Genomic DNA, 26,168 nt, shown 5'->3' with positions numbered 1-26,168 from the left:
AGTTCGGAAAGCAAAACAGCTGCTTAGGACTTGAAGAAAAAAATTCAACAGGCGAGGACGACGAAGACAACCCTTCCTACGGTACTGGGCACTACTAACTCTTTTTATGTGAGTACAAGATATATTTTGTCGTTTTTCCTCATTTTCCAAAAATATTTTTTTAATTCAATGCTCACCTTTTGGGAAACCGTTTAAAACATAAAACTGAAATTTTCACACTAGTTACTTATAACTTAGTTCTATTCCTTACACTACATTCTTAAAATGTTGAAATTGTTTACTACTAAGTAAATAATTCATTTAATTTTTTATCTCTTAAAACTATAGAAAATGAATAAATATTTATTTTTTTGTAAAATTAAAGATCCCTGTATAAGGCACTTTATATTAAAACAGTAAAAAATAATGCTCTATCTCAAATGGTTACAAAAATATTTTTAAGTGTCATTGAGTAAAAAATGAGTTTATATGGCGTATGGACTCCCCTTGTGTGGATCCTCTCTAGGGTTCCAGCGGTTGGACCTGTAAAAAACTTTTGGCCATCTCGCAAACTTTTCCCCTTTTATGAAGTGCCTCTCATAAAATCTGAAAATATCTACAGACATAAAATCTGTTTAGAACTTTTTATAAATATTCAATTACGAGTACGTGTAAATAAATGCATCCCAAGCTGCAGTACTGTTTACAGCAATAAAAAGATAATCAGTAGAGGCCAATTTCTTATATTAGCCATACGTTATTAAATGCTGCAAACTATTACAACATGATTGCATTTTACTTAAATCGGTCTCCAACGGCCCGAACTAACATTAAGGATCTCCGTACTATCACATAGATGATTTTACTACGCCCTTTAAGTGAATTAGACTTCCTGTGACGTGATAGTTTCATCAACAGAAAAGCTCATGAATGACAAAGTAACTTTTGTCGTTCGTATGTTGTACTGACGTCATGAAAACATAAACGATGGTGATTACAGCATACTGCACAGTATTATTAGTTGAATGTAATCGACGGATCTGAATATTAAAAAACATTTCCAATCAGATAATCTAACTTTGTAACTGAGAGAAACTATCCAGACTATCTTTTCGTATTGACGACAAACATGCTGTATATTTCACACTAAGATAACATACTTTGTTGATTATTGTGGATATTAAAAGAAAAGTCAAGAATTATTTATTCCATCCTAACTTATAGAAGATTTAGTATTCATATACTAATTTTTGGTCTCCTAATTATGACTAGTTACTAGCTGTGGCATTAAAGGTATTTTATTTGATTTTTCTGTATAAAAACGAAGCATTGGCAGGATACAAAATTAGTTACATAGAATGTACATGTAAATAATAGGTGTCAATAAAACACGTTTTAATGAGATTTCTGAGATTACTGAGATTATGTCAGTAACTGCAGATTACCCTATTTGTGATCAAAACTTTAGTCATACAAATGAACCATTGAGACAGTAGTCTTTGTGGAAAAAGCTTCGATGGCGCTCTTTAACTTGATAGTAGATATTCCATAAGAATAATAGTTTTGTATTCGAAACTATATCGAAATTTCACTGCTAAAACGCTTCTGATCAACATAAGTTATTGAGATTTGAAACCTTCTGGGGATTTCAATTTTTCTGCGAAAATAGATTTTTTACGACACACAAGCAGTTAAAGTTTTGATGAAAAGAATATGTCATAAGAAGTAACTTAGAAAAAGTAAGAAACTAAAAAAAAAAAAAACACTTTGCCTTTCATTTCTCATACGAATGTACTTTACTTCTGGTTAGTAATTGCAGTTCTACCCAGTATCTGATGGTATTACGTTCAAAACATAATTTCTCAAAAATCTATCAAAGTTTTATTAAAAATTCGCATTATATATATTGCACTTCGATAGAGAGAAGAGAAATATTCAAAAAAGCAGTTAACAACTACTGAGAAAACCATCAACGAGTAAACCAATTGATTTTAGGCGAAAAGGTAGAAAATGTGTATGCAAAATTTAGGATTAATCGTTAACTCAAAATTTTTTTAACTAAATTAAATTGAACATTTATGTCATATAGCGCACGTGAGACCTGCCATTCATAGACGCAGAATCCTTTGTCATTAGAGTCTTTGAGTGTATACTACAGATGAGACAGAGTACCTTCTAGAATCTCTTTAACTATACGTCATAATGGCTTAGAACCATCCATTTTGGTTGACTCTAGAGTTTTGAAGCCATCTGTCCTCGAGAAGTCTCCAACAGCCAAGAAACTTTGTTTGTTGGTTCATCCTGTCTCCGGAAACTACTGAGTTAGTACAACTTCACTATTTGATTTCACTAAATCTCTAGGAAACCCTTAAACATTTCAAACCTCTGGGTATACTTGATCATTGTATGACATTGCCTCTAAAATTCCACTGGAATGATCCAGTCTCAGTCTTAAAGGGATCAGCGGGGCTTCTTGAAACCTCCTTAGCCGTGGAAATTTGGAGCACTTTCGCCAGTTTAAACCTCAAGTAAAGTCACACAGCTGAATTCCTGCCCCAGTTAACTCCCAACATGTGCCTTAGAATGCATTTTCAAAGCTTCAGAACTTAATCATAAAATAGTCTATACTAACCTGACGTCTGCCTCCACATACTCTTGAATTCTGCATGACCCAGAATCCTATCTCGGCCTGTTAGAAATCTTGGGCCCTACATATGCCAACCACCACCTTGTTCCAGCAGGTTTGTAAGAGCTTTGAAAACACGGTTTTTGCTTCTGAGAACCGATAACCTGAAAGGAAGTTCGCGCCTCTTGTAAGATCCCTCTTTTATGTGTATATTGATATGCTGACGTATTCCATAACAACTCTGTTCAGTTGTCCAAATTTCAGCTTCTCGAGTAGTCATATATCGTTATAAGCCTAGACTCAACGGCTTCCGGAATTACCCTAATTAGTTTGTTCCAACGTAACTTTGATGGTGGATGTGCAGAGGGAGTTCTAAGTGTTATTCTGTCAGTTCTGTGAATTGTCAGTTCCAACGTCTGTTTGACGTTGGAAAGGCACATGACGGTGTGAGGTACTTAAATATTTTGCAGTTTATGAGATCGAAATGGGTTTCAAGAGGCCTTCATTAATTTGTGCAACCGAAGTTAGTTCTTCAGAGAGTTCTAGATCAGTTTGAAGAGGTGGCGCGTCGGTGGCACATGATTTGCATTTATTCAGCTAAGGCAACCGTACTGTATATTTCCCCATATATTAAAGTTAAAATATCAAGGTAATTCTAGGCCGTACATTCACCAAGGGAAGAATATGTCTCCCCAAGTACCTTCATCTGAAGATGACATAGTCTCTGCGATGACTTTAAGGTGTGGAACAAAGGGGTGGATGAGTATGGTCCATATATATTGAAGGGGTAAAGAAGGATCCTATGAACCTTCATGGGTTTATTTCAATATTAAATCCTTGGAGATTCTATTAAACCATTTAATTTAATGAAGGGCTGCATTTCAAAAATAAATAAATAATTTTGGTTTTGGAATTTGTTTAATGGGAGTATCACACAAAATGTTTTATGTTGCAGCTTTAATTATTTGTAAATTATAAAATAATTAAATAATTAGAGATGCAGCTTAATTACAGATAAAAAATAATGTTAAATACGCCTACTTGTAGTAGGCCTACGACTTGTTTGACACACTGTGGTTCTTTAGAGAAAAAACCAAAATTATTAGATTTAAATAGGAATTTGTTACTATTTTGTTCTATATATTACGTGTACATATCATATAGATATTAAAAGAGATGACGCTTATCTTGTTGCGGTAGTTCAAAACCAAAATCATAGCACACACCATTCACTCATTACAAAGGTGCTGGACCTTTCCATTAATTTGCTGCATTCACATTACTTCTTCTTAATAAAAAATAAAAATTCAGACTATAAAGTTTGGACATTTTACTGATGATTACTAAATGCAGCCGCAGCCCGCTCTGAATGATTCTTTACTACTCTACTGAAGCTTTACTATCAACCCGTGCTTTTACTTGCTCCTCTTTTGAGTATTTGCATCATATCTCCCATCCTCATTTTACTATCCTCATTAACTATTTTATAATTACTATAAACACTTTCTACACATTTATAACTTACTTACGAACTAAACCAAACATCGGCATGATGTCGACTGCAAAGAGTAAGTGCAAACTGATTTCCCAGAATGAACAGCTTCAATTATAAACAGCGATAACCAAGAACTGGGAACGATGCAGATTGATATAACGAACGTATATTATTTTATATCACTATAATAATACTATTAATAGGTAGAGGTACAATTTAGATACGTCTTAAGTATGTAGAAAGTATTTGGTGTAACTCTAAGCTAGTTCGTATCTGTGGTTGTTCCAAATTTTAATTAAATTGATTTTAAAAGAATGTACAGTTTAATGTAGAACTTAGACAAGTAAATAAAATACATAATACGGAAAACAAGGTTATTAAATAGTTGTTTTTATCGAACTTGGATAGAGTATGTATTACTGTAATAATTTTTGATCTATGTCTATACGAAAGCAGTAACCCAGTTATTGTAATATTATAGCATAAATAATAATCTAAAATAAATCACTGATAGACTATCAATTACTGTTACAGCACTAATTCATACAAAAAGAAAGGTTTATGGGTAATTTTTATTCGTTCAATTTGAATTTTCATAGTTAGGTAATACTATGCAATAAAGAGGTAAATGGCTTTATATTAAATTGACATATTTCCCTCCACTCTTAGTCGTATTATAAACTACTCAATAACTCAAAATTGTAACCCATCCAATCAATACAACTAATTTCACATAATAATTTGATGGTATTCGTTAATCTAGCGAATGTTAATATAATCAATTAAACTCATATTGAGGTAAACTACTGAGTAAACACTATCATTAAAAGAATGAACAGCGAGGAGCAAGGCCGCTGCCCTATGAGGTTCATGTTTATTCCTCCGTGTAATTTGTCAGTATCGCTACCTTACTCTGTGTAATTAAACGCTCATTATAGCCATTCCAAGTTTCAGCGCCTAATTATGGAAAGTGAGCCAATTGTTTTAAATTATACACATTAATGGTTGGTACCACTGATACAATGTACTCCGGGTTCTCGTCTTCATGTCTTTATCATGCCCTGTGTCCACTTTTATGATGTCTAGTAATAGTCTAGTAATTGATAATAAATGTTTGTAGCATTAATTCTGTACACATAAAGGGAGGCCTGAAGATCTATCGCTGCTAATTTTGTAACGGTTGTAGGTAGAACTTACTGTACGTTGTACACCTATGAAATCTAACGTTGTGGCGTATCACACATTCCCCCCGTAAGACACGCAACTCTTTTACGTTATGTAGGCTATTGTTGTAAAAAAACTAGGATTTTAACTCAGATATAAAGGTTAATCTGTATAAATTCCAAGAAAAAGATTTAAACCACCAGTAGAGGTGTCAAAAAGTTAAATCCTACTGAATTACTATTTTAAATTTTAATATTTTAAATATGTTAAGAAAATATTTCAAAAAATTAAATTACGTTTGTATATTATTACCAAAATTGCCAAAATTCAATCATATGCAAGCTTTGCTTATTTTTCAAAACTTTTTAAGAAAATAATACTGTTTTGGAGTTCTATTTGGTCTCAAAACTATCTTAACATTGAATTAGAAAAATGCCTTCAGTTTGTGAACCCTTATGGCCCTTACAATAATGAGGGATAACGGATTTTAAACACGAGTTTTAGTAGCCTCTCCTCCCAACCCAGAAAATTATAATTCACCAACAGTTGATCATTCACGTAGTAATGTTTAACTACTATAGATTTCAGTATCTGTTCATCATAAATTATTAAAAGAGCTTGAAACCTGAGCCAATTATTTATTAAAATTGTATTTGACCAAAAAGTATTATTTCGGTCAATTTCAACTATTACTTCAGTTTTACTAGACTTTTCGGTTACATACCGACTTTGATAATGTTTCTCAGACATGGAGTCTTGAGTTGAAATTTGGGGATTCGCTCTTTTGTTTTTCCGTTGTCAAGAACTCACAGAACCCGCAAGATTCCAGGAACCAGAGGACTAAGGATATCAAAAGATTTTCGAGATGATACAGTCCCAGTGACTAAACTATCCAGTTGTCCTGAAACTGTTAGGGGTTGACAGGATAACAGAATTCCGGGCATTTGCCATCGTAATGATTACAAAAGTTTTAACACAACGTTTCGAGGATTGGAAATCTATCTTCCTCGTCATGTGAGAGAGGTATTATTACATACAAAACAGAGAACAAAAAGAAGGAAAAGAACAGGGTTCAAACATACTGAAAAGCCGCTAGGAGTCTAGTCCAGGCGTTATCACTGCAGAGAATGCTAGTTGTATGTACTAATACCTCCCTCACCTGACGAAGAGGATAGATTCTAATCCTCGAAACGTTGTGTTATACCTTTGTTAACCATAACGAAGGCAAATGTCCGAAATCCTGTTATTATGTCAAAACTTCCATCGTCAACAACAAACTTTAAATGTTAGGGTATGTAGTCTTTTGTATCTCAGAAAGTGGCTGACATCAGGAGATTACAAAGGCAACTAACTAACTTAAACATGCCATATTTCATGTTACATTCCAGTATTTTTAACTTGTGTAATCAGCCATTTTGAAATGGTTAAATATTTAAAAAACATCTTTTCTCCACGGTGTATCTTTTGACTACAGCTTTAGAGCTAAGTACCATGTGACATTGGTTTACATTTTAAAAATTTAATATTTGGATACGGGTTTTGGCATACCCTGTCCTTTTAATCTGATGAAACTATTTTAAATGGATACCTATTTCTTAACTGTTTAACTAAATGCATGGGTGAGTATGAAGTGTGCTTGAAGTTTGCATTCTCTGAGTGCGCATGGCACGAAAGTAAGTAAGCTATTAGTGAGTAAAGATGTGTTCTATGTTTTGTTGATCATTTAAGGTACAGCGGATGCTGTGGAGAATTGAGGTAACTTTGCTATTAGAACTTACAACTCATTTTTCAGTTTACAGCGAACATTACCCCGACAGATGGTTCAAGTGATCGGTCACGTGCAACATCAACACGAAGCACGAAAACAATTACACTACATAGTTATGGCTAGTTATCTAGCAAACAATGTGGAATGCCTTTCTGTGTTTGTCATGGTTAGGCTTACATACCTATGATCTAACTACATTCTGTTGCTAACCTGACAAAAACTTTCCGGAATGTGCAAGCTCCATTCAGATTTTATCGGCTGTGACGAAACCTCGGTATCCATACTGGCTATATAATGCACAGTACTAAATGTGTGATTGCTAAGGCACTCTGGAGACTTTAAACACTCTAAGTATTTAAATTTTTAATTAGCGTTCAATACCAAAAACTGTGGCTATTACCACTGGTTTCACTATTAAATTGGAAAATAATCAATATTGTTGGTCATAGTAAAATATAAAGTCCACTAAAATTGTTATTGATCAGATACGTCTAGTATTTTGTGATCACAAATCATAATATGGAATACAATAATAATGCATTCCAAAATCTATTTTGACTATTATTAGCAAAAAATGGTAAATCGTACATTTTTTAACAAGTGATACAGCCTTTTTCATTAAGATGTATTTTTAACAAGAGAATGTAGATAATAACATTAATATTTAACAATACTAATCTTCATAAAAGTATTTTTGGAGACGCCTGATTATGAAACCCTTGGTTTCGAAAGGCCTTGTCCTAAAATTAAACCATTTGGAAAAGTTTTGTATTATTTTATTATTAATGTTTATTAAAATTTATTACTATCCATCAATGCAGTTTTTAATAAGGAATCACACTAAGTTTAGTTAACGGAACAAACTAGTAAAATCTCCACATATATTATATCTATGTTTTATACTAATTGCTTATAAAATTCTAGAATATAAGATAATTATTATATCACGAAAGTGACTCATCGTTGCAGTTTTAAAACGTTTCATTGGCCTGAGAGAAATATTTTTATGTTAAACTTAACCGTTCCTAAGGAATATGCGTTATTTGTAGAATATTTTACCTTGGAGGTAGATATTTTTCAAATATTTTACTTTAATGCTTCTGCTGCATAATTTCATGAAAGGTATTTATCATTAATTAAAACATGTTAAGACTGAAGTTGCTGGTTACTTTTGTACCCTTGATATACAGACGAATTTAAACTAATATTCGAAATAAAAAAAATAATAAAAGAAATGAAACTCATGTTACATGTCCCATACTCAAGTTTTTTGGGGAATATATATTAATATTGAGCTGGAAGAGAATAAGGTCCATCAGAATAGGAATTGGTTTTAAAAGTACGACAATGATCTACAAGCTTTGGTATCCAAAGCAAATGCAAAAAGTTTAAAGCTAACTTACAAGGCTATTTATAATTTAAAAGTTTCACTTTCATTTTCATCTTTTCACTTTTTTTATAAAAAAATAGAGGTCGATCCCCTTTTGAGACTTATTCTGCATGGCCTTATGAACCACTGCCCAATGCGAGGATCTTCCAAACAGTATAAGGAGGAGAGTCGACGCAGTACAAGGTCAATGTTACTGCTAAAAGTGCTATGTCCGGTGACAGTATATTTTCAGAATATTTTTTTAGGAAAGTTAAATATAACGTCGGACTTTTTTATTATCATACCTCTGAAACCATGGTTGTTTGGACAAAGTCTAAAATATCTGGAACAAATGTTTTAGTAATAACTTACTTTTTTGAAGGAAACGTAAGTCTATCAGTGCAATGTTATAACTAACTATTGGAAAGCGCTGGAAATTGTGCTGAAAATGGGACATCTCCACTTTTGTGTTGTTCATACAATAATAAACTGAACTCAATCAGAAACTTGATTGTATCCTACATTTTATGAATATTGCCTTTTAATAATAAGGCATTTAACTGACGCTTTGAAAAAAACCGTTAAAGGTTACAAGATCCAATTTAAACTAGCTGCTTTAGCAAACTTAAATAGATTTAAAAAACAACAGGTGTGAATGATAGAGGAGTAATACATTTGATCACAATAACTCACAGAAAAATAACATTCTGTATTTGAATTGTTCAACAAGAATACAAACAAACAAACGAGGTAACTGTATCCGATGGTAAAATTAAAAGGAAGAGGTTCTTCAACTCATTAATATGTCAGAGAAAATGGCAGACAGTGGAAACACTACATTAGATGTCGGATATAGCGAGTACCTTATTCCATGTTTGAATAATCAGAACTAGAACTATTTATCACGCACTGGCATTGCAATGACGTCGTGTCCTTGATCAGACAAGCAGTGGGACGCTGCTGTCTTATCGCGTTATCTGATTCCTGATCTTACTGTCCAGTTATACCCGGTTCTGCCGCTACGACATTTTATCTCTAGTTCTCTGTTATCTTTTTTTTCCCAGAATATTCAAAATAATGTACTGAGACACCTCTTCCTTATGGTATCCTAATCAAAGAATAGTCTTATCGCGTTATCTGATTCCTGATCTTACTGTCCAGTTATACCCGGTTCTGCCGCTGCGAAATTTTATCTCTAGGTTTCTGTTATCTTTTTGTTTCCCTGAGTATTAAAAATAATATAGTGAGACACTTCTTCCCTAAGGTATTCTGATCAAAGAAGAGTCACAGATAAGCGACCCAAGAACAGTCTGAGTCAGTATGACTTGCGGTCATCTCAGGAGTGGAGAGAGGCACGCGGAACGAAGAGGTTCTTCACATTTGCTAAGCTGATACAATTATGTATAAATAGTGCTTTGTAAAACTCACTGACGATGTTTGCAAAAAATTTTTCTTTTCAAGATAAATATTAATTTGTGCTTTCTTATTATGGTACGATGTTTTAGTGTTGCGTAAATAGAACATAATTACATTTTATGTAGATATTATCCATGAAATTGAAAAGAAGCTGGTTTCTAATTTGTAAAACCAGAGTGCGATTAGGGTGTTTTATAATATGTGAATCGGTTTAGTGCACAAACGTTTATTCTGATGCACGTTCATTAAAATGTTGAATCCTAAGTGGAGGATTATTATAAAGTTTAATTAGTTGATTCTATTGCCTTATCTGACGTGTCTTTTTGCGCTTGTTTAGAATTACATGTAGCAACACCTGCATCGTAAATTCTATTACTCTCTCTTAACTACTTGCTGAGGCAGTACAAGGTGTTTAAGTGTGTACCGTATACAATAAAAGAATATAACACTCAGGTATGATACGATCTTAAGATTATTTTAAAATCTAACCAGAATCCTTTAATTATCCATTATGTCGTATCACATTAGCAACGCTATTATTATAGTGAGATCATACGTAATTTATCTAACGTTGTATAATCCACTCTGTTCTAAAACTATTCTTCATGATACCATAGCTCATTATACAATACAACTCAAATAACCTTGGATTTTGTTGATTCTACAATACTTTAATATTTTATAACGTTGTAGCTACTTTTTTATCACACCGTACTGTTTTGCATAACATTTAAGTAGTACACAATATAATTATTTTCTATTAAAAATTAAAGAACACTTTATTGAAAGTTGTATGCCACAACGATGCCCAATTATTTCATTTTGACGTGGTTTGAACCAGAAAACTTAGCTTAGAAAACGGCTACAAACTAAAAATAATATTTAAAGATTAAAAAAAACTATCCAAGACTTTTCATAACTGTGGATAACTAACAACATACCAAACATGACGGAGAAAGTTTTCAGACCTCATGAATTTAGGTTTATTGATTAGCCTTTTACAATTCATTGATTCTTCTAAGTAGAATAAAGCTAAATGACTCTGAATATTGATCTCAAATACAATAATAATAATACATGCACAACACAGCGTCACTTCATAAGTAAGTCCTTAAAAGAGCCTCAAGGACAAATGAGTCTCAATGTATTACAAGATTGTGTGTATGTCACTGCAGAGTTTTCACCGTATAATTTTGGAGGATATTTAATGATATGTAGCATTCATTTCACACGTATACGAGTATGTGACCCATGTTTCACTCACAAACTTGGTTTCAAAAATCGATCCTCCATGGCGATGATAGATTCATAGTTGGTCATAAAAGTAATAATAGACATAGTGAAACATACGTGGTATGTACTTGATTCTATAAAAGGGATATGTTATCTATTGTTTTCATCTAAGTTACGTTTTTTGCTTATAGCAACAAACTACATGGAGTAATCTCAACTCTAATTAAATTGTCTTTTATATATTCTTAGAGTATATGGGTCCTTAGCTAAAGGAAAATATTTATCTTCTGTCTAAAAACAACCACAAACAAAATAAGTATACGTGAAATATTAATTATTTTTATCTGAAAAAAATATCCTATGTAAAAATTTTGTAGTCCATGTTATTTAAATGAGAGATTGATAGACGAGTTGTGGCGCACTCCTACTTTTAAATAAATATATTTTCTTTCTCCAATTGTGAGTCTCATTGCATGGTATTTTTTATTTATGACCAATAAAACTCATGATTCATGAGTCTAGAAACATTGGTTGTTTCAAATGCCACAGTAGGCATGGATAGCTACTGGATGATTATCCATTACTCATGCATGATTACCAATCCATTGTTCGAGATATGAAAAAAATGTAAAAATATGTGTGTTATTTACTAAACAAAATTTGATAAAATAAAGACCATATTTTATCTATGGATATTAAAATCTGGATCATTCGCATCGATACCAATTATTTGCTTAAAGCTTGGGCCAGCACTATGTAATCCAAGTCATCAATAGTAATTCCAAAAGATGAAACTTGGTTTTATGATTGCTTTTTGGAATTACATGAATCAAACCAGAGGCTGTACATGCACACAGTATGCATACCCTATAAAATATAATTCTAGAACAAACTACCAAGATGATGTTTAAAATCGTGAACATGACGAGCAGGTTGTGTATAAATGTAATCAGCATACCCTGTAAAATATAATTCTAGAACAAACTACCAAGATGATGTTTAAAATCGTGAACATGACGAGCAGGTTGTGTATAAGTGTAAACAGCATACCCTGTAAAATATAATTCTAGAACAAACTACCAAGATGATGTTTAAAATCGTGAACATGACGAGCAGGTTGTGTATAAGTGTAAACAGCATACCCTATAAAATATAATTCTAGAACAAACTACCAAGATGATGTTTAAAATCGTGAACATGACGAGCAGGTTGTGTATAAGTGCATAAACAGAACATAAAAATGTACAGCATACGTGAACATGAACAAACTACTAAATATATAATTCTAGAACAAACTATAAGATCGTGATAACCCATATATATAATTCTAGAACAAACTACCAAGATGATGTTTAAAATCGTGAACATGACGAGCAGGTTTGTGTATAAATGTAAACAGTATACCCTAAAATATAATTCTAGATCTAAGATGATGTTTAAAATCGTGAACATGACGAGCAGGTTGTGTATAAATGTAATCAGCATACCCTGTAAAAATATAATTCTAGAACAAAACTACTAAGATATGTTTAAAAATCGTGAACATGACGAGCAGGTTGTGTATAAATGTAAACAGCATACCTGTAAAATATAATTCTAGAACAAACTACTAAGATGATGTTTAAAAATCGTGAACATGATGAGCAGGTTGTGTATAAGTGTAAACAGCATACCCTGTAAAATATAATTCTAGAACAAACTACTAAGATGATGTTTAAAATCGTGAACATGACGAGCAGGTTGTGTATAAGTGTAAACAGCATACCCTATAAAATATAATTCTAGAACAAACTACTAAGATGATGTTTAAAATCGTGAACATGACGAGCAGGTTGTGTATAAATGTAAACAGCATACCCTATAAAATATAATTCTAGAACAAACTACTAAGATGATGTTTAAAAATCGTGAACATGACGAGCAGGTTGTGTATAAATGTAATCAGCATACCCTGTAAAATATAATTCTAGAACAAACTACTAAGAGATGATGTTTAAAATCGTGAACATGACGAGCAGGTTGTGTATAAGTGTAAACAGCATACCCTGTAAAATATAATTCTAAGAACAAACTACTAAGATGATGTTTAAAATCGTGAACATGACGAGCAGGTTGTGTATATAAATGTAATCAGCATATACCCTGTAAAATATAATTCTAGAACAAACTACTAAGATGATGTTTAAAATCGTGAACATGACGAGCAGGTTGTGTATAAATGTAATCAGCATACCCTGTAAAATATAATTCTAGAACAAACTACTAAGATGATGTTTAAAATCGTGAACATGACGAGCAGGTTGTGTATAAATGTAATCAGCATACCCTGTAAAATATAATTCTAGAACAAACTACCAAGATGATGTTTAAAATCGTGAACATGACGAGCAGGTTGTGTATAAGTGTAAACAGCATACCCTATAAAATATAATTCTAGAACAAACTACTAAGATGATGTTTAAAATCGTGAACATGACGAGCAGGTTGTGTATAAGTGTAAACAGCATACCCTATAAAATATAATTTCTAGAACAAACTACTAAAGATGATGTTTAAAAATCGTGAATCTTGACGAGCATGGTGTGTATAAAGGTAATCAGCCATACCCTGTAAATTATTCTAGAACAAACTACCAAGATGATGTTTTCAAAATCGTGAACATGACGGAAGCCAGCGTTGTGTATAAGTGTAAACAGTATACCTATGAAATATAATTCTAGAACAAACTACTCAAGATGATGTTTACAATTCGGTGAAATGACGAGCAGGTTGTGTATAATAAAAAAATGTAATCATGCTACCTGTATAAATATAATTCTGGAACAAACTTACTTAGATGATGTTTACAATCGTGAACAGCGAGCAGGTTGTGTATATATGTAATCAAGCAACCCTGTAATATATAATTCTAGAAACAAACTACCAAGATGATGTTTAAAAATCGTGAACATGATGAGCAGGTTGTGTCATAAGTGTAAACAGCATATACCCTGTAAAATATAATTCTAGGAACAAACTACAAGGGATGATGTTTAAAATCGTGACCATGACGAGCAGGTTGTGTATATATGTGTGTAAACAGCATACCCTTATTAAATATATTCTAGAACAAACTACTAAGATGATGTTTAAAAACTCGTGAACCTGACTAGCTGGTTGTGTATAAGTGTAAACAGCATACCCTATAAAAATATAATTCTTGAACAAAAACTCTAAGTGGATGTTTAAAATCGTGAACATGACGGCAGGTTGTGTATAAAATGTAATCAGATACCTGTAAAATATAATTCTAGAACAAACTACCAAGCGATGATGTTTAACAAACTCGTGAACATGACGAGCTTGGTTGTGTATAAGTGTAAACAGCATTACCCTATAAATAATAATTCTAGAACAAACACTCCTAAGGTTGATGTTTTAAAAATCGTGAACATGACGAGCTGGTTGTGTATAAGTGTAAACAGCATACCCTAATAAATATACTTCTAGACACAAAACTACTAAGATGATGTTTTAAAAATCGTGAACATGACGAGCAGGTTTGTGTATTAAAATGTAATCAGCATACCCTGTAAAATATATATTCTAGAACAAATACCAAGATGTGTTTAAATATCGTGAAACATGACGAGCAGGTTGTGTATAAGTGTAAACAGTTACCCTATGAAATTAATTCTAGAACAAACTACTAAGATGATGTATTAAAATCGTGAACATGACGAGCGGTTGTTGTTATAAATTGTAATCAGCATGCATACCTGTAAAATATAATTCTCGAACAAAACTACTAAGATGGATGTTTAAAATCGTGAACATGACGAGGGCAGGTTTGTTATATAAGTGTAAATCAGCAATACCCCTGTAAAATATAATTCTAGAAACCAAAAATACCATAAGATGATGATTTAAAAATCGTGAACATGATGAGCAGGTTGTGTATATAGTGTATAACAGCTAAGCCCTAAATACCACTGAAACTATAATTCTATTCTAGAAAAACTACTAAAGATGATGTTTAAAATCGTGAACATGGACGAGCAGGTTGTGTATAAGTGTAAACAGCATACCCTATAAAATCGTTGAACATGACTAAGCAGGTTGTGTAATAAATGTAATCAGCATACCTGTAAAATGCAGGTAATTCTTAGAACCAAACTACCAAGAAGATGTTTGATACATAGTCGTTTAACATGCGTGAGCAGGGTGGTGTATAAGTTGTGTATAACATGCATATACCCTATAAAATATAATTTCTTTAGAACCAAACTACCAGATGATGTTTTTAAATTGTTGAACATGGACGAACGAGCAGGTTGTGTATAAGTGTAATCAGCACAACCCTATTAAAATATATATTATAGAACCAAAACTACTAAGATGATTGTTTAAAATCGGTGAACATGGACGAGCAGGGTTGTGGTATAAGTGTAAACATCATACCTATAAAAATTATAATTCTAGAAACAAATTACACGATAAGTGATGTTTTATTTAAAATCTGTGAACATGGACGAGCCAGGTTGTGTATTTTAAATGTAATCAGCATACCCTTGTAAAATATAAGTTCTAGAAACACAGACTATAAGATGATTGTTTAAAAATCGTGAACTATTGACGAGCAAGGTTGGTGTATAAAATGTAATCAGCCATTACCCATGGTAAAAATATAATTCTACTTGAACTAAACTACCAAGATAAGATGTTTATGTTTAAAATTCGTTGAACATGACGAGCAGGTTGTGTTATAAATGTAATCGCATACCCTTGTAAAATATAAATTCTAGAACAAACTTACCAAGATGATGTTTAAAATCGTGAACATGATGACGATCCACGGGTTGTGTATAAGTGTATAACCAGCATACCCTGGTTAAAAACATATAATTCTAGTAACAAACTACCAAGATGATGTTTAAAATCGTGAACATGACGAGCAGGTTGTGTATAAGTGTAAACAGCATACCCTATAAAATATAATTCTAGAACAAACTACGTACCAAGATGATGTTTAAAATCGTGAACATGACGAGCAGGTTGTGTATAAGTGTAAACAGCATACCCTATAAAATATAATTCTAGAACAAACTACGTACCAAGATGATGTTTAAAATCGTGAACATGACGAGCAGGTTGTGTATAAATGTAATCAGCATACCCTGTAAAATATAATTCTAGAACAAACTACTACCAAGATGATGTTTAAAATCGTGAACATGACGAGCAGGTTGTGTATAAGTGTAAACAGCATACCCTATAAAATATAATTCTAGAACAAACTACCAAGATGATGTTTAAAATCGTGAACATGACGAGCAGGTTGTGTATAAGTGTAAACAGCATACCCTATAAAATATAATTCTAGAACAAACTACAAGATGATGTTTAAAATCGTGAACATGACGAGCAGGTTGTGTATAAGTGTAAACAGCATACCCTATAAAATATAATTCTAGAACAAACTACCAAGATGATGTTTAAAATCGTGAACATGACGAGCAGGTTGTGTATAAGTGTAAACAGCATACCCTATAAAATATAATTCTAGAACAAACTACGTACCAAAGATGATGTTTAAAATCGTGAACATGACGAGCAGGTTGTGTATAAATGTAATCAGCATAGTCACACCTTTTCTAGGAAGTAAAGGGTGTCTTTGCTTTGAAGGATTATATAATCATAATATTTCAGTGATGGTTTGAAGAAGAGAATAACTTGCGTCACTTATTACCTGCCTAAATGTAGCATCAAATTTGTAGCACTCGCAGATTTAAGGAGATCAGGAGCCAGGGGTGGGAGCAAAGGACTTCATAACCAGGAAACAGTTGTTTGTTTTACGACTATATAGCTTACACAAGGTTGGTTAAGGTTGGTTGAGAAGATTGCGCAGAAGCTATTATGTTTTTGTTCCACAATATCAGTAGGTTATTGTAGCTGGGGTATTTACACTTAAATGGTTTCACTGTTACAAATGACTTACAGCAAATAAGTTTCTATAGATTAATGACTAATGGAAGTCAATAATATACAGAGTGTTCAGTAAAAATATTCTGTGGGAATTTGTTCTACATATAAAAATGAGCATAAAATTCATATGAAGGTATGTCCTAAACTTTTAGTTTTTCCGTCTATCTGTCTGTATGTGTTTTTGAAGCAATAAACAACTCATACCTCTCAACTGAAACATGTTTGGTGCTCCCAGCTTGTGCGAGTATACCTATACAGTGATCGTGCTCGCTTATGCGTTGACGGATTTCTTTGAAAAAGTTACCGTTGGAATTGATATTAAAACGAATAAATAGTTTGTGTCTCACGCATTTTTTTGTAGCTATACCGGTTTTTTTGTTATTTGGCTTTACAAATGTTTAACAGTCGCCATTTTGAAACGGGTACAAAGATTTTGTTAATATTACATTTTTATACATTTCTATCAAAGTTTAGTACAATTCTCAAGTTTCATAATTATTGTATGTTAACTGGTTCAAAAGATATATATATTTTTTATAAACCTGATTTGTTACATACAGACAGATATATGGAAAACTATAGGTTTTAGGATATAAATTCATATGTTTGTTTTTTACTCATGTTTTATGTGTAGAACAAAATCCCAAAGTATTGGAACACTTTTACTGAACACCCTAGTATGTATATTTAACTATTACTAGGGAATTCTTCACACTGTCTTAATGTTACTCACTTTTGTTTGTATTCGTCATTGTAAAGTCGTTTACATGGGGCATTTATATAATATACTAGTAGAAAAGTATTTGGATGAATAATACAATGCGATGAAATTAAATTAAATGTACTGTACTTATTCCTTCTAATAATATAGATCACATTTAACAGGTTTTTATTTACCAGAACATTAAAATGCTCTTTAAAAAAGACTTATTAATGAAGAACCGCTAATAGTAACATTATTTTGTAAACACTCAAAGTTTAAAACGATGAAAATTTTCTTGATTTTGATTACGAAACCGGTGCGATAGCCATTTTTGAATTTATAAGGGCATTGCTTTGAAAATTTAAATCTTGAGTTATATCGGTGTCGCTGTCGACCTTCTTTCAGTCAATCCCGAAACGATGTTTCAAAGGGTTTTAAACCAGAAAACTTGGATGATAGCTAAAACGTATCTGTATACGCATACTTGCGCCGTTCTAAAGGCTAGTAGTACCTCAACATTTGTTTCGAAGATTTCCCATGTGATTATAAGTAACAGTTATCCTTCAAGTGTGTGTGTACCATTCTACGCATGAACCTTATGATTACTTAATATGTCTATCACAATAAACTTTATAAAACCTTCAATCACTATGTCTGAATATAAATCCTGGTTGTTAAAGTATGTTTAAATTTCAGTATTTTATGATGTATACTGTGATAAACTGGTGGTTAATTTTCTTTAGTCACGAACATTGATTTTATATTATAATAACTTACTTTAAATTAATAGAAGGGAAGAAATACACATATTTCATGGACTATCATTGTGATAAGATGCTTTAAATACATAATAATCTAATAACTATCCCTGTATACAAAAATATCAGAAAAAAATAAAATTATGTAAATAATTTGCAAGAAATAGTATGAATTAGAAGATATTGTAGACTATCATGCACAAATAAAAATCACTGAATATACCTAATAATCTAAGTCTTTTAAAGTACCTATATACGGTAGCTTCAGGGAGTAACGTGTTTTAAAATAAAATACTACTTTAGAATATTTTTTAATAGATTTAAATTTTTTTTTTAATATTTTAAGCAAATAAAATGTAAAAACTCTGTAAATTATCAATAATTTTAAAAATATTTTCAACGGTGGCCTATCGCTTCCATCATGTTCCGTAAGCAAAAACCGTGAAAAAATGTATCCTTAAACCGTTTTTCTTTAGGTCTGATTATAAGTATTATATATCCCTAAGTGCCATTTTAAATGCACACAACTCTTTTTACAATGACTATTTTTTTATTTTTCCTGTCTTTAGAAAAGAAATCTTAAAGGGCTGTATCGGAAACAAATTTATTCAAAAAAATATCGCCGCTGGATTGTAATTGTAAGTTCTAATGTTAGCCTTTCAATATTTGTATTCAAAAAAGATAATTTTTATTTGTGCCAAATAAGAATATATCTATTTTATATATTACTAGCGGGCCCGGCGCGCTTTGCTGCGCATTTCAATAATTTTTTGCAAAAGTTGCCCGCGGCTTCGCACGCAATTTCCCGTTGAAAACAGTACACTATATTCACTTATTCTTTTTCTATCACATTCTAAACATTGCTGAGATAATTGATAGTCGTTCCATCGTGAGCCTCTTGGGCGTATTATGAAGGTATGTACCATATTCCTGCCTCTATCTAGCTGTTACCCACGGCTTCGCACGCAAATCTTAAGAACCGAAGTCCTTATATTACTTAGTATTTTTTTTTTTTTTTTACTATAATAAATTTTAGATTAAATTAGTTATATCTCCGATGCCACGATTGAGCTTGCTTTGTTGTCTCGATCGAGAGAATATGTACACACGGAGTTTTGAGAACCATACTTCTGTCAAAAAAAACAACTAAGGTTGATTTTATAACATTCTTTATATTTGTAGCCAACGTAAGATAGTAATTATGATATCTGCATTACTCTTCTGATCAAGCATGAGCATGGTTTATATTAAATAAATATTGCAGTTAAAGGTGAATTTTTACGTCAAATTTGAATTGTATTATCTGGATAGTAAAGTCTATGTTTAACAGTGATTGCAAAAACAGTTTAAACAAAATTTGTCGTTTCTCTTAAGCTTACTCTATGCTTTAAAACTATAAGTGTAATATATGTTTACAAAGAACAGCTGATTAAAAATTTGAAAAGACGTTAACATATGTTTGCTGCAATGCATTTCTTATGGGTATTTCTGTAACCAGTGGGGCGGAATCCTGAATCGGGAAAGGGATGGGCATAGCTTATAAACCTTCTCCGTGGAAAAATACATATACGTACAAATTTTCATCATGATCGGTCCAATAGTTCACGATTCCATAAAGGACAAACATACAAACATTCATTTTTATATATATAGATTTGTAGCCAACGTAAGATAGTAATTATGATATCTGCATTACTCTTCTGATCAAGCATGAGCATGGTTTATATTAAATAAATATTGCAGTTAAAGGTGAATTTTTACGTCAAATTTGAATTGTATTATCTGGATAGTAAAGTCTATGTTTAACAGTGATTGCAAAAACAGTTTAAACAAAATTTGTCGTTTCTCTTAAGCTTACTCTATGCTTTAAAACTATAAGTGTAATATATGTTTACAAAGAACAGCTGATTAAAAATTTGAAAAGACGTTAACATATGTTTGCTGCAATGCATTTCTTATGGGTATTTCTGTAACCAGTGGGGCGGAATCCTGAATCGGGAAAGGGATGGGCATAGCTTATAAACCTTCTCCGTGGAAAAATACATATACGTACAAATTTTCATCATGATCGGTCCAATAGTTCACGATTCCATAAAGGACAAACATACAAACATTCATTTTTATATATATATATTATATATTAAGTTCGAACAAAAGTTTTTGTAAATACTTGCAATTGTTTTTGGCCTTAACTAATACGATTAAATGCCCACGAACTATTGACAAACTTAGGCTTATTAAATCAGAAAACGCAGTAGATAAACAAATCAAAAGAAAGCGGAGTATAAAGAAAGGTACTTCAAAGGCAAAAAGGACAACTATGATAAGAACTACTCATCCGGTTTGTCATAGCAAGTAATTTTACTCAAACGGCTAATTAAACCAGAAGTTCTGAAATGCTTTGTGGACATTGCTTACAACAGTGTTTACAATATGTATTGGTATGTTTAAATATTATGAGAGATTTTAAATTCTTTTGTAATGAAAAACATAACGTGTTGAAAAATGGTTCGTAATTAACGTAAAAAAGCCAACACTCCGTTTAACGGCGCAACAGTAAATGCACCGATGCCTTTCAAAAAAGGTGAATCGATACAGAATGCAGTCAGTATGATACCTGTATAAGATATAAATTGGCTGCGTATGCGCTCACCAATAAAACTGAATTTGATTCAGCATGCGTTTCTCTTACAAGGCTAATAAAAGGTTATGTATGCTGTAATTTATAGGTTATGGAATGGGGTCATAAACTCAATATAGGTGTTTTGTGGAATTATGTTTTTCAGGTCAACATGCCCAGAACAGTTTTATCGAACGCTCCTACATTACATCGTTTAGTGTCCATAGACTTGTTTTAGGTCGATTTCTTAGAAGCCTATCTATTGCAAATACATGATGGCCATCTTGATTTTTCCAAAATTGTACTTCCAAATCTTATTTTTACAAGCTCATTTTTATTCACAGTATTATGGTATATGTCTTTTTTCAATGGTATGATTAGTACAAATCCGAACACTTCAATTTTTTTGATATTTTTATTTCTTATTCATAAATGTCACAAATTGTTTTATAATTCATTATTTAAATACAGCAAAAATTCACAATTAATAAAAAAAAGCGTATGGATGTATACTAAATATATATTTAATATAAGAAATCACATTGTTCTCAACCAACAGTAAGTATTTTATGTTAACATCGTTCTCATGCAGTAATGTTAAGGGCCTTTTTACGATATCGTGTTATTAATCTTTTCCAGCAGTATGCTTGTCAAATCCGTACGGAAGTTGACTCAGTTTATTGTGTTAATCCGTAAACGTATAGAAATATGTTATTAAGTACTAAAACAGACTTCAATTTTTTAACATTATTGGGAAAGAATTTGGGTCCTGGCTGTTAAGATAATATGGATGTATGGCAAGGTACATACCAAAAGTAACGAACGATACATAAAAAAATGTTACATAAAGAAAGTGAGTCAGTACTCAATACTCGTTTATTGACACAGTTGGACTTTAAAGTTTTATAGTGCAAGTCAGAACACATAAAAGTTGCATTAGTTAAATGAAATACACTTAAAAATGGAGTAATACAATAAGATAATTTGTACAACATGTACAATTAGTTACAGATTGACCTGCTGACTTCATGTACGTTCATCAAGGACCTCGTAAAGACTGTAAAAAAGCCTTTCCGACAAACTGGGCCCTCAAGTGGAACTTGAACTTTTTCAAGCTCGTTATATTTTATATGTGTAGTGGAATTAAGTTAAACAAGTTTGGTCCAAATTTTAATATTGATGTTTAAACAGATTTAATTCAAATTTGTCTACCATGAGATCTGTTTTGTATCTAGTGTGGTAGGTGTGATCAAGAACTGTAAATCTTTCTGTATGTTTGCAAACTTTATTACTGTATTACAAAATAAGGGACTAGCCAATCTACGGATTCCACTTGATCTGAATTGCTCCCTACAACTGTACCGCTGCTACAAGCCCCAGACGACTCTCAAAGCCTTCTTTAGTTGGAAAAAAATCTATTAAACAACGCAGTATTGCAATAGCCCCAGAATTCAAGGCCATAGCCTATCTAAGTCTCGATTCGAAGTAGTAGCATATGGTGAACTATTAAAGTCACACCAATCAAGTACACCCACATTCCGTAATCAAAAATGCCTATAAATGTGAACTCGAAGACCCAGAGTAGGAGGGTAATGAGGGTAGCTAGGGTTGGTCCTTAATATTTTTAATAATTTCCGGAAGAGAAAATGAGCAGCTATAGTGACACTCGTAGCAGTAAGCTACCTAAACGCGAAGGTAAGAAACGGGGACCGATCGTAACCTTAAGCACACATAGTAAGTATCTATACTATTAACTTTTGTAGAAGTTTAACCAACTAAGCAAATATTTTTGTAACGATTTTAAAGATCAAAAGAATTTTATATATGTATTAAGTGTGTTGTGTTGAGACGCATTAGCTTTTTAACTCCACTACGTGACAGATTGTTGCTGTTATGAGAATTTCTTCTGTTATGATCACTGTGATTTAAGTCACCACGACAATTGTGAGATGCCTTTTAAAATGGGGTTATTATTTAAAACATGTTTTTAATATTCTGTGAAAAATTTTGTTTTTCAGATTTCCCCAAATTTTGAGTCTTATTTAAAGGTCTAATTGTTTAACAACCAATCTATACGTATATAGGCTACTGTAGATGCACAATGTTCTATGAAAACTCGTACAATATATCTATCTTTTTATCGGTTTTTTGTGATTGGGCTATGAAATATAAGGCAACCTTGTTAGAACGAGATTTAGAAATAAAATTGTTGAGGTGAAAATTAACTAATGCCTGATTAACTATCAACAGGTGTTAATCAGTACATCAACTCATTCAAGAATTTAGCTGATAGTAATGATCACTAAAAAATTAATGTATTATTGCAACTGAACTTTGCTTACTTATCATACTTCCATTTTACTAGATAGCCTTCTCTCAGTCAACTGCATACTTAGTCTTTAGCAATGTGGTAGACGAAACCGATTTTTTCATTGGAATCAAGTTGATAATTGTTATAAATCGCCTATTTCATTATATACCTGCTTTCATAATGAAACATTATTCGTAATTCCTAATTTACTTTAATGTTTTAAATAATTGACATATAAATAACTGATTTTTTTTTATTTTGATATGGGAAATTGTTACTATAAATAACACAATACTTGGAAGTAGTAAGTTGTTGTGTATTGCTTAAAAATCTTAAAATATTTGTTCACTCTCGTCTATATCACTCACTGCTCTCGGAACAGAGATTATTTTGTAGTAGTACCATTAAACTTTATTTATGCAGCTAATTATTCCATATTTTTAAATTGATGGGAATGCATATTTTACATATTTCATAAACTTAACCTATGAATAATTCTACTACAGTATAAAAAGTTCAACAGACAGGAGTCAAGTGTGTTTTATATGTAGGCTACATTGATTAATAACGTATATCAAGTAACGATATCTCATGTTTGTAGACTAAAAATGTATGGCGACATGTAATCCTCTCGTGTTGGGTCCAATAGATAACAAAGATGATACTAATTACTTGTTTTACTTCTTTTCATTTGACCTAAGGATTTTCAATGTAAGCTAGACGAATTAACTTGAATAAACGTGTAATTAAATTGATATGTCATCAAATAATCAACTGATCTACTATACGAAACTTATAATTTTATACTTTTAGTTTTTCCTATCCAGTTTCTAATAATAACAAAATGTCACACTTTGACTATAAATCGTTTAAGGAGCTCCATGCTATCCTTTATACTACTGTATCGCCTATAAATATTTCCTTTATTTATATATTTTCATCATTGTAAGTATAACATTATTAGTCTCATTACTTGAGATCGCTATTAAAACGTAAAACTGAGTTTTGAAGATAACAGTAATTGAATTACACTTTTTCGTAACAGATAATAAAACTTTAAACCTTATTTGCACAAAACTAAAGTTTTAAAGCAAATAACAAAGCTTCAAATCATTTCTACGCCCAAAAGGAAACCACCAGACCAATTTCCACCCCTGACTAAACATAGAATCACTGATCTGACACCTGTCCACGGTCCGTGCGCTTTGTTTCTACATCTGTGGCTCTTTATAGACGAGAGCCGTTCATTGTTTAGAGGCAGATGGTACAGCACCTGTCACGAGCACAGGAGTCATTCTGGGCTAACAGACGAGATAGCCTATCGCCTGACACCTGCCTATCTACTCTACACTCTCACCTGGGGGATGGTGCAGACCGGACTCCGTGGAGGAACAAGACGACTCTGCGAGCTCCGTGGAGGGCAGCATAGGAAGCGGCGGGGCCAGCAGGCCTTGCTGGAGGGCGAACGCGTAGAGAGCGGCGTACCCGGGGTTGAGCAGGGGAGGCGGCAGGCACACAGGAGGGTAGTGGTAGTGAAACAGGGGTGGAGGCAGTACCGGGGTCGGTGGGGTGGATATGATACTGTCGATACTGAAAGACTTGCTGGCCGTACTCTGAGGAACTTTTGGAATTTCAGTTGTTCCTGTCGTCTTAGCGACGCTATCCAGTAAGGCCTTCTCGGTCTTCGGCAGTTTGAATCTTTTCCTCCTCCTCAAGAAGGAGCCGTTCTCGAACATGTCCAAGGCGGCAGGATGGAGCGCCCAGTAGGCCCCCTTGCCGGGGCGGTCCGGTCGTCGCGGGATCTTGACGAAACAGTCGTTGAAGGACAAGTTGTGCCTGAGAGAGTTCTGCCAGCGCTGCGTGTTGTGCCTGTAGTAAGGGAAGCGCTCGCTGATGAATCGGTAGATCTCGGACAGTGGGAGCATCTTCTCGGGAGAACTCCAGATCGCCATCGCCGTCAGAGAGATGTACGAGTACGGAGGCTTCTGTTCCCCGTAAGACTCTCGGCAAGGACGAGGCATCTCCTTATACACTACTCATATAAGTCCACACGATAAATATATAAAACTCGCGCACTTCTATAACCAAATTGTGGAACAACAAAATTGATTTTTACTAGGGTTTAACAAGTCAATTAACGGGGCCATATTATTCATATAATGCTGCTAAAGTTCAATTTGTGAATCCTTATTAGAGGAAAACCATCTTGTTTAGAATCCTGTACTGGTAATACGACTGATTTATATATAGACTTTAGAGAGTCACTCGAACGATTGTAATGAAAAACTATGTGGAAAACCTCTGTCCGAGAAGGAAATCCTCATCTATTTCCGGATAGAAATAAAAGAGTGATCATGTTTTGGTCGAGTGCCACCGCCACCGCCGCCGCGGGATGCACCTTGTGGATCACTGCACACTGACAGTTCTGGTATTTGTTTTCTGGACTTGTGATTCGACAAACAGCGACACTCTGCGGCCAACCAGACGCGCGACTGGGCGGCCTGTTTGAAGTGCCGGCTCACCGCGGCAGAGGGCGTGGCCTGCGTGCGCTCCCATTGGTCCGACCGGGCCAACAATGGCAGGTCGCGACAACAAACTCCATTTTGTTCCCCCATCCCTCCTCACACCAGTTTGTTCCCAATCTCTTTCTAACATGGAAGATTAATTTTCCAAATAAGTTTACCCCGGCCTTTCTAAATTAACTGTCGCATCCTACCCCGCCGCTATTTATGTGCTAGCCGCCGCCGCTCTGATCTCCGGGC

The 26,168-nt window shown here is 33.2% G+C and overlaps 1 protein-coding gene across 1 annotated transcript in view; it reads right to left on the bottom strand.

Moving 5' to 3' along the window:
* Positions 1–25,878, bottom strand: part of LOC124355086 (forkhead box protein B1-like) — an 89,551-nt gene extending 63,673 nt beyond the window's left edge. The window contains exon 1 of the mRNA XM_046806026.1: positions 24,764–25,878. Within this exon, the coding sequence (XP_046661982.1) occupies positions 24,764–25,427 (664 nt within the window). The 5' untranslated portion in view covers positions 25,428–25,878. The remainder of the gene's footprint in view (positions 1–24,763) is intronic.
* Positions 25,879–26,168: the final 290 nt, after the last annotated feature.

The sequence above is a fragment of the Homalodisca vitripennis genome, chromosome 2, assembly GCF_021130785.1.
Source record: "Homalodisca vitripennis isolate AUS2020 chromosome 2, UT_GWSS_2.1, whole genome shotgun sequence".
Lineage (NCBI taxonomy): Eukaryota > Metazoa > Arthropoda > Insecta > Hemiptera > Cicadellidae > Homalodisca > Homalodisca vitripennis.
The sequence above is the reverse complement of the archived record's forward strand: the minus strand, read 5'-3'. Positions and strand labels throughout refer to the sequence as shown.